Here is a 17,229-nt window from a genome sequence, read left to right on the forward strand (position 1 = left end):
CAGCTCATGGCAAAGACTTGGGGCTTTTCAGCCTGGAGAAGAGACGGCTCCAGGGAAGCCCTTTTGGAGGCATTCCAGTACCCAAAGGGGGCCTACAGTAAAGCTGAGAAGGAACTTTTTACAAGAGCTTGTAGTGATAAGATGAAGGGCAACGGCTTTGAGCTGGAAGAAGGAAGACTTAGACTGGAGATGAGGAAGAAATTGTTGGCAGTGAGGGTGGGGAGACACTGGCAGAGGTTGCCCGGGGAGGCTGTGGATGCCCCTTCCCTGGAGGTGTTCAAGGCCAGGTCGGATGCAACCTTGAGCAACCTGGGCTGGTGGGAGGCATCCCTGCCTATGGTTGGGGGAGGTTTGAACTAGATAACCTTTAAGGCCCTTCCAACCCAAACCATTTCTATGGAAGGGCATGCAGCTATTCTGGAGCAGTGTGGAGGGTTGGTAACCTCCTGACTGTGCCACCTCCTGAGTGTGCTGTTGGTGAGCTGCCAGGAGCCCAGTCCCATGCTGGGAGGGAAGGAGATGTGTCATGCTGCAGCACTCACAGGCTCCTTCTCCCTTCCAGTTCTCAGCATGCTGAGTAGCCCTCTTGGGAACGTCCTGGGGAAGTCCCCGCTGGGTTTCCTGCCTCTAGACCCCATCGGATCAGACCTGTCAGAAAAGTTTTCCACACCCACGCTAAGGAATTCCCGCCTGGACTCCCGCTCCCTCCTGGAATCCCGCTCCAGCAGCCCCTCCGACTCGGACACCAGCGGCTTCAGCTCTGGCTCTGACCACCTCTCAGACTTGATTGTAAGTTTAGGTCTTGCTCTGTGCTTCCTGGTGTCCCTCTGCATTTCTGGGGAGGACAGGGCTGCTGCCAGGGAGTGCTGGTGGGAGCTGCCACACCGATGCAGTGAGGTTCTCCTGCAGCCCAGGGTTTAGAAGGGCTGCTCATGCAGTGCTCCCTCAGCACACACGAGCAGCAGAATTTTGTTCTTGTTATCTTTTGAATAATGTCTTGACCTCTTGGTCCTTGTAGCCCTCATGGGTTAAAGTTGCTCCCAGAGGGGTCCAAGTGCTTGATCTGCTGTGTGGCAGGAAAGTCTGTGCTCTGAACCTATCAGGGAGGTGGATGGAGCTGCTTCCAGGCTCCAGCCTAGGCTTCTCAGGAGCTCCTGTCCCTGCCTTTCATTGCCCTTCCCATTTGCTGACTGTGCTTCTCTGTCTCAGGGCTGCTCCTGGAGCAAACTGGGTCTAGGCTGCTCCTGTTCCCTGAAGTGCAGCTAAATTTGGAAGGCAGCGAGGCGAGCGTCCGTCTGGCTGCCCCAGTCTGTGCTGCTGGCTCTGCATCGTGGCCTGAGCAGCAGCTCGGTGCCATCAGGGCAGCCTGGCTCTGGCCAGCTCTCTGGGTGCTGCTGCATGGCTCAGCCTCAGGACCTGAGGTTACAGCCAGGGCTGAGCTGCTCTGAGCTCTGCTGTGGCAGAGCCATGGCCTTGATGGCCACCTTGGGGTGCCTGTGAAGGATGCGGTTGGCTTGATGTGAAGCTGCTTTTCCTGTGACAGGGCAAGGGGCAGTGGATACAAACTGGAACAATAGAAGTTCCGCCTCAACACGAGGGAAAACTTCTTTGTAGTAAGGCTGCTGGAGCCCTGGAGCAGATTGCCCAGAGAGGTGGTGAAGTCTCCTTCTCTAGAGACTTTCAAGCTCGCTCTGGATGCATTCCTGTGTGGCCTGCCCTTGGTGACTCGACTCTGGCAGGGGGGTTAGACTCGATCTCTGGAGATCCTTTCCAACCCCTACCATCCTGTGATCCACCCTGGAGCATTGAGATATCCAGCAGGGATGCTGCAAGTGACTGCAGTGCCCTGGGCTCTGGTGGTGGGCAGGCTGTGCTGGCCCTGCTCGTGAAGGTCAGCTCCTGCCCAGCAGGGCCTCGGTGTGGGCGGCTGTGCTGCAGCAGTGCACGGCTGGCACTGTGAGCTGCACTGTCTCACATCCCTGCTGCTTTAGTCATTCTGCCACCTTCTCTTACTCCTTTCAGGCTGGGAGAGGCACACTGGGTCTGCAGCCAGCTGAGCCCACACTGCTCTGGCAGGCTGGAGAGCTGGGCTGTGGAGGGAGAGAGCTGCCTGCACAGCTCCTGGGTGCTGCCAACAAGCCCTGCCCACTGCAGTGGGGCCTGTAGCACAGCATGAGCTCCTCCTGGGGTGGTTGGTGCTCCCTGGGGGTGGCAGCTGGCCTTGAGGCTGAGCAGGTAGCTGTTGGCTTTGTGGTTTGCAAGGTTCCTTCTGCTTTATAATCCTTGCTGGTGGTAATTTGGCATGGGCTCAGTTGGGGAACAGCTGCAGGGGCAGGCCTTTCCCAGGGAAGCTCTGCTCCTGTCATGCTACTTTCCTGCCTTTGCCAGACCTCTAAGGGGTCTCAGGAGAACACGAGATGAGCTTCTGCTGTGGGTGATGGCCTGGCCCCTGGTGTTCATGCTCTAGCTCAGAAGCTGGGTTTGAATGGGGACTTTCTCTTGCAGTCAAGCCTTCGCATCTCCCCACCTCTGCCCTTCCTGCCCCTGGGTGGGGTGTCAAGAGACCCCCTAAAGATGGGAGTGGGCTCCCGGCTGGATCAAGAGCAAGCTGCTCTGGCTGCAGTAACTTCCTCCCCAGCTGGGGCATCAAAAAGATGGCCTGGAGCTTCTGCGTGGCCTTCCTGGGATCTCCTGGACTCTCCAGAAGACCCTTTCAGTATCGAAAGAGAAGCCAGGCTTCACAGGCAAGCAGCAGGTAAGTTATGGTGGGGCTCAGTGGGCTGCAGCACATCCTGGTGATGGTCCTGCCCTTCTGGGAGGGCAGCTAGGTGCAGATAATGTGGCTGGAGGTGAGTTTGCAGCAGATCAGACCTTCCTCTATGCATGAGCCTTGCTCGGGGGTCTGTCTGCTGGCAGGAAAACAGGCAGGTGGTGTAGGCAGCTGCCTGCGGGTGCTGCAGCTCTGCTGATCCTATAGCTGTGAAACATGAGGATGTGCTTAGAGACCTGTGGGGTGGTGGGAAGGAAATGGTCCTGTTCTGAGCAGTGCTTCTGCTTGTCCAAGCTGTGAATGAAGCAACCTGCACCTGGAGTGGGCAGCTGCCACCCCGGAACTACAAGAACCCTGTTTACTCCTGCAAAGTCTTCCTGGGAGGAGTCCCCTGGGACATTACGGAAGGTGAGCAGCCCCAGCTCTTCACCCAGCTGGGTTTTCTCACTGGGAGGATGTTGGGTGGAACTTTCTGGGAGCAGACACTGACTTTCTTGCTGTAAGGCTCCATAGAGACCTTACAAAGGCCTTCTAGTAGCTGAAGAGGGCCTACAAGAAAGCTGGGGAGGGACTCGTTGCAAGGGCTCATAGTGATAGGATGAGTAATGGCTTTGAGCTGGAAGAGGGGAGATTGGCTGAAGATAAGGAAGACATTCTTGACTGAGGGGAGAAACTGGAACTGGTTGCCCAGGGAGGTTGTGGATGCTCCCTCCCTGGAGGTGATAAAGGCCAGGCTGGATGAAGCCATGTGCAGCCAGGGCTGGTGGGGCCTGCATGGCAGGGGGGTAGGAACTGGATGATCTTGAAGGTGCCTTCCAACCCAAGCCGTTCTGCTCTGTGTTTCTCTTCTCTGTCTGTAGCTGGACTGATGAACACCTTCCGTGTGTTTGGCTCCCTGAGTGTGGAGTGGCCTGGTAAGGATGGCAAACACCCACGCTGCCCTCCCAAAGGTAATATGCCTAAAGGTAATAGCCACACGGTAGGGTTACTTTTTTCCCATGCTATGTTACAGCACAGATGCTGGGATGCTGGCTGCATGCTGGTGACTGGATGGTGTACAGAGCACCCTAGGGTAAATGTCCTGCTCTCACTTGGGCTGCAGAGCACTGTCACCCCCTAACCTGCCGTACCCCTAGAAGGGGGAAAACCTTCTCCAGGGCTTTTGGAGTCCTACCTTGGTGTTCGTTCTGGGTAAGAGCCACCAGTTCCCACTGCTGGTGTGAGCACCCAAACCTGGCCCTTAAGCACATGCTGGGAGTCCAGAGGGAGCTGTCAAGCTGTGAGGGCTGAGCAGCACCCTGGGTACGATTCAGCCTGGAGCAGCTGGGCTGATGTGTTGCTAGCAGTAACAAGTCACAGGATGAGGAGCTAGCAGTTTGTAGGCTTGGTGCTGCCAGGTGGCTTCACTCAGTCACTGGAGCAATGTGTGGGACAGAGCTGGCACTGCCAGAAGTGGTTTTAAAGCCATCAACTTGTACTTCTGGGCTGAGATGTCCTGAAGGTGAAGCAAAGTGTTTTCCTGACACCTGTGCTGTGGTCAGACTGGTGGTGCCCACTTGTCATGGCTAGAGGAGCCTTTGGGGGTGGGGGGGACCTGTGTGGCACTGGAGGTGGGCAGCCTGCCTGCTTGTGCTGTCTGACCAGGCTCTGTGGCTCTTGTGTGTAGAGTCTGCTGGGGAGGTGCTGCAAATCGCTGTCCTCCCTCTGGAAGGGGTTGTGGAAAGCAGTGCTGGTGGCATCTGGAGAGATGTTTGGTGGTGGTGAGCTGTTGCTCCTCTGCTCCAGGTCTAACAGCTGCTCCTTTCCCTTCCCCTCCAAAGGCTATGTCTACCTGGTGTTTGAGTCGGAGAAATCTGTGCGTGCTCTGCTCCAGGCCTGCACCCAGGACCTGCTGAGCCCTGATGGACTCAGTGAATACTATTTCAAGATGTCCAGCCGCAGGATGCGCTGCAAAGAGGTGAGCAGAGCTGGGAGAGGAGCCCTGCAGGGGACCCCAGTGAGGTCCCTGGGGACTAGGTAGTGCATGGTGTCACTGCTCCAGGAGAGCAGAGCTAAACCAGAGCAGCAGCAGCAGCCAGGCTGGCTCGTGGCCATCATTAGCCAACATGTTCTGGGCCTGGGCTGGATGAGGTCAGATCTGTGCTTATGTCCATCTCAACAGCTTGCTGCAGGCCACAGTTCCTGATGCTCTTGGATATGTGGCAGGCTCTGGTTTTGTGAAGCTTTGGATAGAATCATAGTGTGGTAAGGGTTGGAAGGGACCTCTGAATGTTGAGTGCAACCTCCCTGCCTGGGCAGGTCCCACAGGAACACATCCAGGTGGGACTTTCAAGTCCCAGAGAAGGAGACTCCACAACCTCTCTGGGCAGCTTGCTCTACCACCCTCGAAGTCAAGAAGTCCCTTCTCATATTTAGATGGAACTTCCTGTGTTCATGTTTATGCTTAGTACCTCTTACCCTGTCACTGGGGACCACTAACAGTCCGGCCCCATCTTCTGACACCCACCCCTTGGATATTTGTAAGCATTCATAAGATTCCTCCTCAGCCTCCTCTTGCCCATGCTAACCAGCCCCAGCTCTCAGCCTTTCCTCAGAGCTGTTCCAGTCCCCTCAGAACCTTTAGTGGTCCTGCACTGGACTCTGCAGTAGTTTCATCCTTTGAGCTGGTGTGCCCAAAACTAGACACAGGACTCCAGATGAAGCTTCAGCTGGGTAGCTGGGAAGGGACATGGAAACAGGGGTTTTACTGTTTCATGCTTCTTCCAGTGTGGAGCCAGGCTTTGATCCCTCCAGTGCCCTGTCAGACCTTGCAGAGGGAAGGATTTTTATGCTCACCATAGGCAGATCTTTTGGATCCACAACTAAATGCAGCTGCTCCTCCGTGCAGCTGTGTCTCTCTGACCTGCAGGTGCTGAGCTGCCCGGAGCTTGAGTTGGCCTTCCAGACAAAGGGGAACTTGCCAATCCCAGCAGTGGGGGGTGTAAGGGAGATCATCCAGTCCAACCCCCTTGCTAAAGCAGGGTCTCCCACAGCAGCTTGCCCAGGATCATGATGTCCAGGTGGGTTTGGAATCTCTCCAGAGAAGGAGGCTCCACAACCTCTCTGGGTAGCCTGCTCCAGGCCTCCAGCACACTCACACCAAAGAAGTTTCTCTTCTTGTTCAGGTGGAACCTCCTGAGTTGTGCTTTGTGTCCATTGCTCCTTGTCCTGTCACTGGGCACCACTGAAAAGTCTGGCCTCATCTGCTTGCCCCAAAACTATTGATCAGCATCAAGAAGATACCAAAAGTTTCTTTTCATCTTCAGATGGAATTTCCTGGGTTCCAGTTTGTGCCTCTTGCTGCTTGTCCTGTCACTGGACACCACTGGAAGGAGTCTGGCTCTGGCCTCTTCTGCCCCATCCTTTAGCTCTTTCTGAGCATTGGGCAGATCCCCTCTGGGGCTGCTCTTCTCCAGGCTCAACAGCACCAGGGCTCTCAGCCTTGCCTTCTCAGAGGTGTTCCAAGCCCCTCAGCATCTTCATAACTGCCCTGTCTCTCTTGAACTGGGGAACCCAGAACTGGACTGCTCCAGATGTGGCAGAGCATAAGGGACAGAGAACCTCCCTCAGCCTGTGGGCCACACTCTTCTTAATGCACCCCAGGAGGCCATTGGCCTTCCTGCTTACAAGGGCACACTGCTGGTTCATAGGGAGGTTGTCCACCAGCACTCCTGGGTCCTTCTCCACAGAGCTGCTCTCCAGCAGGTCACTCCTCACCTGTCCTGCTGCAGGAGGTTGTTCCTCCCCAGGTGCATGACCTACCCTTACTGAGCTTCATGAGGTTCCCCTCCACCTGACTCCAGGCTGTCCAGATCTGTCAGCCCCTCCTCTCAGTTCGGTATCAGCAGCAGACTGGCTGAGGGGACACTGTCCCTTTACCCACATTGTTAGTGAAGATGTTGACCAAAATACAGCTGCATTGAGTTGGAGGATTCAGCTTCAGCTCTTATGTAGGCAGGCACAAGCTAACCATGCTCCAGACAGCTCTCCTGGTGTCTGGCTGTTGGCAGCACTTCCCATGCATAGTGATTTAGCTCTTGCAGAACTTTCCCCTCTCCAGAGCCCTCTATCAGCTGTCTGGCAGCTGAGAACTCCTGTTGGAGCTAGCAGTGGGTGGGCTGTCTCACTGATCTCCTCCCACAGCAGGTTGCTGTGCAGGGAGGTGTCTGACTGGGCTGCAAATGTAGGTGCAGGTAGCAGGATTGTGCAGAGATTGTTTCCTGGCTGCCAGGATCCAGTGCTTTAGATTCTGGTTTGGCTGGAAGCAGTGGTGCAGCAGTTAGGCTTCCTCCTTTGAACAGACCTTGTGGGCTCCCAGGAGGTGTCTGGAGCTGCAGAGCTGTATGTGGACCCTGCACAGCAGGAACAAAGTGTTGCCTGCAGGTTGAGGGTCTGAGGTGGCACCGAGGAGCAGCACAGCAGGTCAGGTAGCTTGGCAATCCCCTGGTCATGCAGACCATGTCACTGCCAGAAAGTGAGGTGCCACTTGGTGCTGGAGCAGGTCCAGAGAAGGGCAGAAAAGCCCAGAAAAGGGTCTAGATACCAAGTCTTGAGGAGCAGCTGAGGGAACCGGGGGGGGTTTAGTCTGGAGAAAAGGAGGCTGAGAGACCTTGCTCTCTGCAACTGCCTGAAAGAAGGTTGATCTCTTCTGCCAGGTAATAAGTGACAAGATGAAAGGGCAAGGTCTCAAGTGGCACCAGAGCTTTAGATTGGCCATGAGGAACAATTCCTTCCCTGCAAGGGTACCCAGGCTGCCCAGGGCAGTGGTGGAGTCTCCATCCCCAGAGCCCTGCAGCTGTGGTGCTGAGGGAGGCAGCTCAGCAGATCCGGGCGCGGGGTCGGACTCCCCGTGAAGGTCTTGAGCAGCGCTGTGACCGAGCCGCTGCCGGTGTGTGGTTGCAGGTGCAGGTGATCCCCTGGGTGCTGGCGGACAGCAACTTCGTGCGCAGCCCCTCGCAGCGGCTGGACCCCAGCAAGACCGTGTTCGTGGGGGCCCTGCACGGCATGCTGAACGCCGAGGCCCTGGCAGCCGTCATGTACGACCTCTTCGGGGGGGTGGTCTACGCTGGCATCGACACCGACAAGCACAAGTACCCCATCGGTGAGTGAGGCCTGCCGGGCCGGCCCTCGGCGCGCTCCCGGAGGCTGCGGCAGTGCCCCCTGCTGGGTCCCTCAGTGGGGGCCTCAGGGCACCGGGCTCTGCCTTCATCTGCTCTGGGGGCCAATGTCTGGCCACGGGTGGTGCTCCTCACCTGCTGGCAGAGCCCAGTGTGCCCTAGCAACTTGGAGTTTAATGCTTTTCCCAGAGTCCAAAAGCCCAGAAAGAGCAGATTAAGATTTCCTCCTCCTCTCCCTTTTTCCTGGTAAGGTAAAAGCAAATTAGGCAGGAGAAAGGAGAGGTAAAATCATGCAAGGAATGGTCTGGAAGCAGTTTGGAAGTAAAAAGGTAATTTTAAACAAAATATCTGTAGCTTTTGAGTCCCAGGGAAGGTTACAAAGGTATGAGGAAAAGGGTAAGTAGAAAAATATACAAAACCAGGCCCAGCTGGCATTGGATTCCCTTGATGCAAATGGATTCTGTTTGGATGAAAGTCCTTAGAAGTGGTCTGGAAGCATCATTGGGGTAGGCCTGAGCACATGGTAAGTGGAGGAATCAGGAGGGCAGCAAAGATGCCTGTCTGGAGCAGGGGATGGCACGGGGAAAGAGAGCTAAGACAATGTCTTCCCTGAAATAGGCTTTGCTGGACAGGCAGGGGGAGCAGAACAGACCTTTGACCCAGGGGACCCCTCCCCTGGGAAGGGGGAAAACCAAATCTCTCTGCCCACCTGGATCAGGTTTCGTTTGTCCACCTGGGGGTTGGGTTCTTTTCAGCGTCCTCCAAGGATGGGTGTAACCTGGGACACGACTGCTCACTCCAAAGCAGCTTGAGGGCTTCTCTGCAGACATTGTTGGAAGGGCTCCTCCCCTTGTTCAAGGCTGGTGTAATGGTCGTTAAGTGCTGCTTTAGCTCCTCATCCATAGAAACCGTTTTGGCTGGAAGACATTTGAGATTAAGGCCAACCCAGGTGGGTCTTAGCCTGGTTCCTGTTGCCTGTCAGGACATTCAGCTCCACCAGCTGCTGGATATTCCTGCTGGGAGGCTGTTGGAGCAGGGCAGTACTGTAGGCAGCTCAACTGAACCAGCATTTGTAGGCAGTGTCCTGTCCTCACTGTCCTGCTGAGATCCCCTTCAGGATGCTATTGCTTTGAGCTGGTAGCATCAGTAGAGAGGCTCCTCCTGACTGGGTCTGCTGAAGGTTCACCTCAGCTCTCCCAGGCCACTGGTGATGATGGGTGTCTCTTGGGGAGCATCCAGCTCCTTTGGGGTTGAAACCACAAACTGCTGCAGGCACCAAGTCTGCTGCCCTCAATCATGACCTCTGCTCAGATAGAACCTACCACAGGTGGAACAGATGAAGCCTCTGAGGGCCTAGACTGGGCTCTGTGTTTGAGGGGAGCATCCTCCATAAGCAACCCAGAGAGCAGCCCTGTGCCCTGCAACCTCCTGAAGAGGAATAGAGCACTTGCCACATGTCACAAGGGCTGAAGCATCATAAGTCATGATGTGTTCTCTTTACCTCCCTGGTGGCCTCCTGGGCCGTGTGGGCAGCACTGAGGTTGCTGGTGGGGGGGTGGGAGGGGAAGTTCTTCAGCTTGAACATGGGGCCCAGCTTCCCAGGCTGGGGCTGCAGCAGTTTGTGTACTTCAGCAGGGACAGGGTCCCCTGTGTTGCCAGGCAGGACTGATGTCTGCTTAGTGGTGCAGAGTTGTTACGTACTCATCACTGTCCTTGGATGGCTTTTGGGCTTTTCTGGTCAAGGATTGGCTTTAGGACACACCTGTGATGCTGCAAGTCTTTACCACTGAGGTGGCTTAGAGGGACAATGCCAAAGGGTTGGGAGTGGGTAGGAATTCTTAGTGAGCACAGGCCAAGGTCCTGCACACTAACCTGCCCCATGCTGGAGTGTGACCATAAAACCTCCTGTGGCTTCGTGCAGAGCCCAGGTTGCTCCCTCAAGCAGGTGAGATCTGACTCCCAGCGGCAGCCTGGCACCCCCCAACCCTTGAAGGTTGAGAACCATTCAGTTTTGGGTGATTGAACTGCAGCCTGGTTTTGTATGTTGGTCTGTGCTGAGATGCTGCCTCAGGCTTGCTTGCCTGCTGCCTCTGGCTTGGCAGAAGGCTCCTCAAGGGAAGACCACAGGGTGTATGTAACCTGTCTGTGCTGAACCATCTTGGGTGGAGGAGGTTGCTGGAGACACCTACTGGGAGAAACCTGTGGTTAGGAGGAGGAGCTGCCTTTGAGACCAGCTGATCTGGGTCAGGAGAAGATGCCCTGAGGGATCTCAGGGCGGGTCCCACTAGAGATCTTAGAAGAAGGATCCTCCCCAGCACAGCTGTGACCCAAGCACACAGCATGACCCCAGAGCATGCCCAGGCCCTGTGGTTCTGAGTAAGGCTTTGCTCTGTGGCTGTTGGTGTGGGGCTGAGCTTGAGGGATCTGGCAGCTGGTGACAACTAGATCTCCCCCTGCCCTGAGAGAAGCAGCTGGTAGGTAAGCACAGATGTTCTCCTGCAGCTCAGCAGACCTTGGCTGGGAAGGAGTAGTGCAGGAATGCTGCTGACTGTCAAGGAAGCTGTGAAATGCCAGGCTCTGGGATGAGGGGGAGGCTGAAAAACAAAGCTGCTGAGCTGTCTCGGCACCAGCTGAACTCAGGTGCAAGGTGTGGAGGACCTTCTGGGAGTGCTTCCACCCATGAATTCCCATCTTCACTGGCCTGGAGGTGTCTCTGGAGAGGCCTTCCTGCTCTCAGCTGCCTGCTGGGCTGTTGTTAGGGCCCTGGGAAGGAAGCAGAGCTGCGGTGCCTGGGATGCAGTCCCCTGCAAATCTGCTTCCCTGCCTGTGGCTGAACTGGACCAGGGAAGGGCTGGTGCTGGCAGCAGCTCCTCTTGGCCTCCTGCAGCTCCTGCCCTAGGCACTGGGTCAGTCTAACCTTTGTGGTGTGGCTTGTTCCAGGGTCTGGCCGTGTCACCTTCAACAACCAGCGCAGCTACCTGAAGGCGGTGACTGCTGCCTTCGTGGAGATCAAAACCACCAAGTTCACCAAGAAGGTGAGTGGAGCTGCTGGGGCCCTGACCCTGTGTGGTGAATGGCCCCGTGGGGAGCTGTGCCACCCACACAACTTGCCCTGTGGCGGTGGAGGGTGGTGAACAGCTCTCCCAGCTGTGAGGGAGGGCTGGTGGTGGAGTTGGGGTACCTGGGGTGGTAGGACTGCCCAAGGGAGCGTGTGACCATCTCCAGCACTGTGCCCACTGCCTGCTCCTCCTGCAGGTTCAGATTGACCCATACCTGGAGGACTCCATGTGCCAGGTCTGCAGCACCCAGCCCGGCCCATTCTTCTGCAGAGACCAGGTAAGGCTGTGCCTGCTGCTGTAGCTGGGGGTTCCTCAAGGAAGAGCAGGCTCTCCTGAAGTGTCTGGGGGACTCCTTTTGTCCCTTGCCAAGTGGGGAGGATGAGCAAGAGACCCAAGTGAGCCCTTGTTTTGGAGGAGGTGCAGCTCTCCACCTTGCCTGGAGCTCTGCTGTGGGCAGTGGTGTGCAGCTGGCTGCCCTCAGGGTAGCCTACAGCCGCCGTGAGCAGCTGGCACTTGTGGTGTCACCCTGCTGCTCAAACCCTAGGGGACTCCGCCTGACCTCCTCTTGCCATGGGCAAAGGAACTTGGCCAGGGTCTGGTGGCTTCCCACAGAGCCTGGATGTGAGGTTCACAGACTAGATCAGGTTGGAAGAGACCCTCAAAGGTCATCTTGTGTAACCCCTATACAGTCAGCAAGGACACCTCCAGCTAGAGCAGGCTGCCCAGGGATGTGTCCAGGCTGATCCTGAATGTCTCCAGGGGCAGGCTGATGAGCAGCAGCTGCCCAGCACCCAGATTCTGACTTCTGAGAGCTATTTAAAAGGGGCCCTGGTGGCATCTCAGCACCACACCGCCTCTGGAATGGCTGGAATTCCCTCCCTGCCCTTGGACGTCTGCTGGGAGGAGCGGGGAGAGAAGGGGTGGGAGGGAACAGTGCCTTCCTGAGGGGCCGGTGTCTGTACCCCCTCAGCCAGAACCTCCTCTGCTCTCCCCACAGATCTGCTTCAAGTACTTCTGTCGCTCCTGCTGGCACTGGCAGCACTCCATGGAGGTCCTGCGTCACCACCGCCCGCTGATGCGCAACCAGAAGAACAGAGACTCCAGCTAAGGAGGCTGCCGAGGCCCAGGGGCTGCCGCAGGCGCAGGAGCAAAAAAAAAAACAGATCCTTTGGTTTTGTTTTGTTTTGGATTTGGCTTTTTATTTTTTATTATTTTCATTTTTCTCTTTTTTTTTTTTTTTGGGTTATTATTATTATAACCTTTTCTTTTCCTTTGGTGTGAACCTGCCAAGCGAAGAGCAGAGCACGAGCGTGGTGCCAGACCCGGGCTGGGGATGTGCTTCCTGAGGACTACATGGGGGAGGGGGAGGGGGGAAATGCCAAACAAAAGGAAAACAAAACAAGGAGGAAAGAAGAAGAAGAAAAAATAAAAAAAAAAGAAACAAAACAACAAAAAAAAACACAAAACCAATAAGAAAAAAAGAAAGAAAAAAAAAAACACAAAACAGACAAAAACAAACAAAAAAAAAAGACCAAAAAAATCTCTTCCAGTCACGTTTGCACTTGCTGGTCTTTCTGTTTCTGCACTACTGCACAGTGAGTTTTGTTGGGGGTTATTCTTTTTTTTGGGGGGGGAGTGGGAGTGGGAAGGGAGGGTTGGGGAGGGGAGGGTTGTGTTGTTTTGTTTGAGGGGGAGGGGAGCGCCCCTCAAAGCGATTCTGCAGTTTCCCAGACTTCGGTTCCTAGCTTGATAAACAAAAACAAAGAAACCAACAGAGCATAACCCCAGAGAAAAAGAACAAGCCAACAGAAGCCAGCTGAGAACAGAATCTGAGGACCCAGCACAGATCCAAGAACTGAAAGCTAGCACTGGACTCAAGAACCCAACCCTAGAACTGAGACTTGAAACCTGGAACCCAACAGAACTGAGACCCAGAACCCAATAGATAACTGAAAGCAAGCAACTGAGAACCCAACAGAGAACTGAACCTGAGAACCCGACCTGGACCAAAGAACCCGACCTAGAACCGAGAATTGAAACCTAAAACCCAACAGAGAACTGAGACTGAGAACCCAATAGATAACTGAAAGCAAGCAACCAAGAACTGAAACAGAACCCAACAGACGCCCAGCCAAGACTAAGAACCCAATGGAGAACCAAAACCAAGAACCCAACAGGGACCCCCAAGCAAGATGGAGAACCAAAACCAAGAACCCAACAGGGACCCCCAAGCAAGACCAAGAACCCAAGGGAGAACCAAAACCAAGAACCCAACAGGGACCCCCAAGCAAGACCAAGAACCCAAGGGAGAACCAAAACCAAGAACCCAACAGGGACCCCCAAGCAAGACCAAGAACCCAAGGGAGAACCAAAACCAAGAACCCAACAGGGACCCCCAAGCAAGACCAAGAACCCAAGGGAGAACCAAAACCAAGAACCCAACAGGGACCCCCAAGCAAGACGGAGAACTGAACAGACCCAACACTGAGCACCCCACAGAACCGAAACCGCTCCGGCTCGGACAAGCCACCCAAACCTCGGACAAAACCACCTGGAAGGGCCAGGTGTTGCGGAGGCGTTGCTGCAGACGCCTTCAGCCAGGTTGTTTTCCTTTTCCTTTGGGAGCAGAGGCGCTTTTGTGACATTCCTTGCAGTCCTGGTGGGTGACTCTAGCGCAGGGCTCATCGGCTCCATTTCTTTGCGGTCGCCATACAGTGCCTTTCCATTCATTTGAACACCCCCTCCACCACACACCACACCACACACCACACCACACACACCCCAAACGGGCATCCAAACCCTTGGAATGTTCAGCTGGGTGTTTTTTACTGGAAACAACAGAAAAAGGAGAACTTTTTTTGCTCTTCATTTAAAAAAAAAAAAAAAAAAAAAGGAGGAAAAAAAAATAATAAAAAAAATCTATATAGGTAAAGAAAAGGAAAAAAAAAGCTATTAAAAAAAATCATATTTCATATTTTATGCCTCAAGGGTTTTTACCACTTCCTTTTTACACTCTTAGAGAAAAAAAAATAACAGTTTTTAAGTCGTTTGAAATGAGAAATGTTTCTTTTTTTTTTTCCTTTTTCCTGTTTTTCTTTTTCTTTCCTTTTTTTTTCCCTTTCTTTTTATTTTCTCTCTTTTTTTTTTTCCTTCCTTTTTCACTTTTTTCCTTCCTTTTTCTTTTTTTTTTTTAAATTATTCTTTGTGGCCTTTTTTTTTCCTTTTTTTTTTCCTTTTTTCTCTTTCCTTTCCTGGCAGCTTTTAACATTATTGCAACTTTGTGTCTGGGGGCTGCTGCTGGAGGGATGTTGTAAATCCCAGGGGTTTGCAACAGGACTGCTCGGGGAGGGGAGGGGAGGGGGAGGGAGAGGTTGGGTTGGGTTTAGTTTCTTTTGTGGTTTTGGGTTGTGTTTGGTTTATTTTTCCCCTTTCCTTCTGGTTTTGGTTGGTTGTTTTTTTTTGCTTTGTGGTTTGTTGTTTTGGTTTATATTGTTTTGGGTTTGTTTTTTCTTTTCAGGGGTGGGGTGGGGTTGAAACTGGAGCAGATAAAGGAAGATCTCTGAGCTGCTGTACATAGTTTTAAATAGGTTTGTTTGCACTTTTTTTAAGTTGCACTTGCCGAGGGGGGGGTGGGGTGGGGTTGATAGAGGTTTTTAATCACACGGAGTCACCGGACTTTGCCTTTGGTTGTTCTCTCTTCCGTTTCTTTTGTAACTAGCTACCACAAGGGCTGCATCTGGGTGGCCAGATGAAGGTTCAGAGGAGCCCTTTTCTCGTAGAGGGGACAAGGACTTGAGTAGTGTTGTGTTGTTGTTTTCTTTTTCCTCTACCAGATGTACAGAGTTAACCACGCAGTCGACTGAAATGCTGCTGCTGCTGGGATCTGAGAACTTTAATTATTATTATTAATACTTTTTTACTTTCCCCTCTATTGGAAGCTGTGTGCCAAAGAACCAGTGTCAGAATTTTCTCCCTCTTGATTTTTTTTCCTCTTTTTGTTGTTGTTGTTACAATTACATTTTTCTTTCGGTCGTTTTCCTTTTCCTGCTGAGCTGATGTTGCATTGTTGCATATCCCAGCTGCTCTTTGTGGGGTTTTGTGAAGCTGTGTGTGAAGTCTCTACCTCATTGTAGTATATGCAGGCAAGACTGCACTCTCCTACAGATGCGTGGAGTAAGCTGTGGTGTAGTTTTTGGCACATAATAAACACGTTGCAGCAAAAAACAGCCTGGTGCCTGTGTGCTCTGTGGGGGATTCCTGCACCCAGAGGGCTTCATGCTCTCAGGCTCTGCTTCTCTGGAAGGTGTCCAGAGAAGGGCCAGGAGGATGAGCAGAGGGCTGGAGCACCTCTTCTATGAGGACAGACTGAAGGAGTTGGGGCTGTTCAGTCTGGAGAAGAGAAGGCTCTGAGGTGACCTCATTGTGGCCTTCCAGTATCCGAAGGGGGCTACAAGAAGGCTGGGGAGGGACTGCTCAGGATCTCAGGTAGTGCTAGGACTAGGGGGAATGGAATGAAGCTGGAGGTGGGGAGATTCAGGCTGGACATGAAGTTCCCCATGAGAGTGGTGAAGCCCTGGAATGGGTTGTCCAGGGAGGTGGTTGAGGCCCCATCCCTGGAGGGGTTTAAGCCCAGGCTGGCTGAGGCTCTGGCCAGCCTGATCTAGTGTGGGGTGTCCCTGCCTGTGGCAGGGGGGTTGGAACTGGATGATCCTTGTGCTCCCTTCCAACCCTGGCTGATGCTATGATACTGTAATTGTATGGATGCTATAGAGGAGCTTTCTGCTGGGAGCTGGCTCCTCAGGGACAGTTGTGATTGGAAAAGAGCTGTGAGATTGGAGTCCAGCCATTCTCTAACTCTGCCCAGGCTGGGGCTAAGCCATGGCCCTCAGCACCACAGCTCTGCCTCTTGCAAACAGCTCTGGGGATGGGGATCCAACCACCTCCCTGGGCAGCCTAGGGCAGCCTTTGAGAACTCCCTCAGTGAAGAATTTTCTTCTAATGTCCAACCTAAACGTCCCCTGGTGCAGCCTGAGGCTTTTTTCCTCTTACCCTGTTGCTTGTACTAAGGAGAAGAGACCAACCTCCCCTCCCATCTCCAGCCTCCTTTCAGGGAGCTCTAGAGAGCAATGAGGTCTCCCCTTGGCCTCATTTCCTCCAGACTAAACAGCCCTCAGCTGCTCCTCGCAAGGTCTCTTCTCCAGACCCTTCCCCAGCTTTGTTGCCTTTTGCTGGACTTGCTTCAGCCCCTCAATGTCCTCCTTGTAGTGAACCCTGCTCTCAAGGTGTTGCCTGACCAGTGCCAAGAACAGGAGGATAATCCCTGCCCTGCTTCTGCTGCCTGTGCCCTTGCTAATGCCAGGCCAGGCTGCTGGTGGCCTTGGCCTCCTGGGCACTGTTGGCTCATCTTCAGACCAGCACTCCCAGATCCTTCTCAGCTGGGCAGCTTTCCTGCCACTCTGCCCCAAGCTTGGTTGTGACCCAAGTGCAGGATCCAGCACTTGGTCTAGTTGAACCCCATCCTGCTGGCCTTGGCACATCAATCCAGCCTGGAGAGATCCCTCTGCAAAGCTTCCTTTACCCTGGATCAATGCTACCACCAGCTTAGTGTCATCTGTGAACTTAACTGAGGTTGTCCTTCATCCCCTGGTCCAGCTCCTTGATAAAGACATTCAGGAGCTGTGGGGACCACCACTGGCACTGGCTGCCACCTGGCTTTAGCCACCACCACCTGGTTACCAAAGGCTCCTCCAGTGGGTGCCTCGGGGAGCCCTTAGCTGAGGCAGCTGTGCTCTGGCTGGAGCTCCCCTTCTTAAAAGTAGATGAGGTTAATTTGAGTCTTCTGCCCCTGGGTGCCTCCTCACCCCCCTTGGGGGGTAGCTAACACTGCTAGATGGGGGTGGTGAGCTCCATAAGTCCTGGCCCCTGGGTGTCAAAGGTCTGAGCAGGACTTGGGGTGCTATGGGGCTGCCCACAGTGGCATCCTCATACACCACATGCCCTGGAGGCTTGGGGGAAGTAGCCTTCCTGCCACCTGCATCTCTGCAGGCCCCTGGGGTAGCCAACCCTCATATATTTTTGGGGGCTGAGTGGGGCTGCACCCCACCTCTCATAGCTGGTATGAGTTTGTGGGTGCTCTGTCTCCTCCTCCATCACAGCCTACTGTGGGACCAGCTGCCCTGACTTGTCTCCTTGGCCGCTCCAGCCCAACTGGGGCAAGGTGTTTTTTCTAAACAGGAGAAGGAGG

At 54.0% G+C, this 17,229-nt stretch overlaps 1 protein-coding gene across 6 annotated transcripts in view; it reads left to right on the forward strand.

The window, feature by feature from the left end:
- Positions 1-12,134, forward strand: part of CPEB1 (cytoplasmic polyadenylation element binding protein 1) — a 42,484-nt gene extending 30,350 nt beyond the window's left edge. For 4 of the 6 annotated variants that reach the window (XM_009898437.2, XM_054169131.1, XM_054169134.1 and 1 more), the window contains 9 exons: positions 563-789; positions 2,506-2,755; positions 3,065-3,178; positions 3,631-3,720; positions 4,591-4,727; positions 7,712-7,910; positions 10,867-10,961; positions 11,182-11,262; positions 11,983-12,134. In XM_009898437.2, the coding sequence (XP_009896739.2) occupies positions 563-789; positions 2,506-2,755; positions 3,065-3,178; positions 3,631-3,720; positions 4,591-4,727; positions 7,712-7,910; positions 10,867-10,961; positions 11,182-11,262; positions 11,983-12,093 (1,304 nt within the window). In that variant the 3' untranslated portion in view covers positions 12,094-12,134. Of the gene's footprint in view, positions 1-562; positions 790-2,505; positions 2,756-3,064; positions 3,179-3,630; positions 3,736-4,590; positions 4,728-7,711; positions 7,911-10,866; positions 10,962-11,181; positions 11,263-11,982 lie in introns of all 6 variants that reach the window. The other 2 variants (XM_009898436.2, XM_054169132.1) reach the window with 2 other exon arrangements.
- Positions 12,135-17,229: the final 5,095 nt, after the last annotated feature.

Source organism: Dryobates pubescens, chromosome 17 (assembly GCF_014839835.1).
Source record: "Dryobates pubescens isolate bDryPub1 chromosome 17, bDryPub1.pri, whole genome shotgun sequence".
NCBI classification, from domain to species: Eukaryota; Metazoa; Chordata; class Aves; order Piciformes; family Picidae; genus Dryobates; species Dryobates pubescens.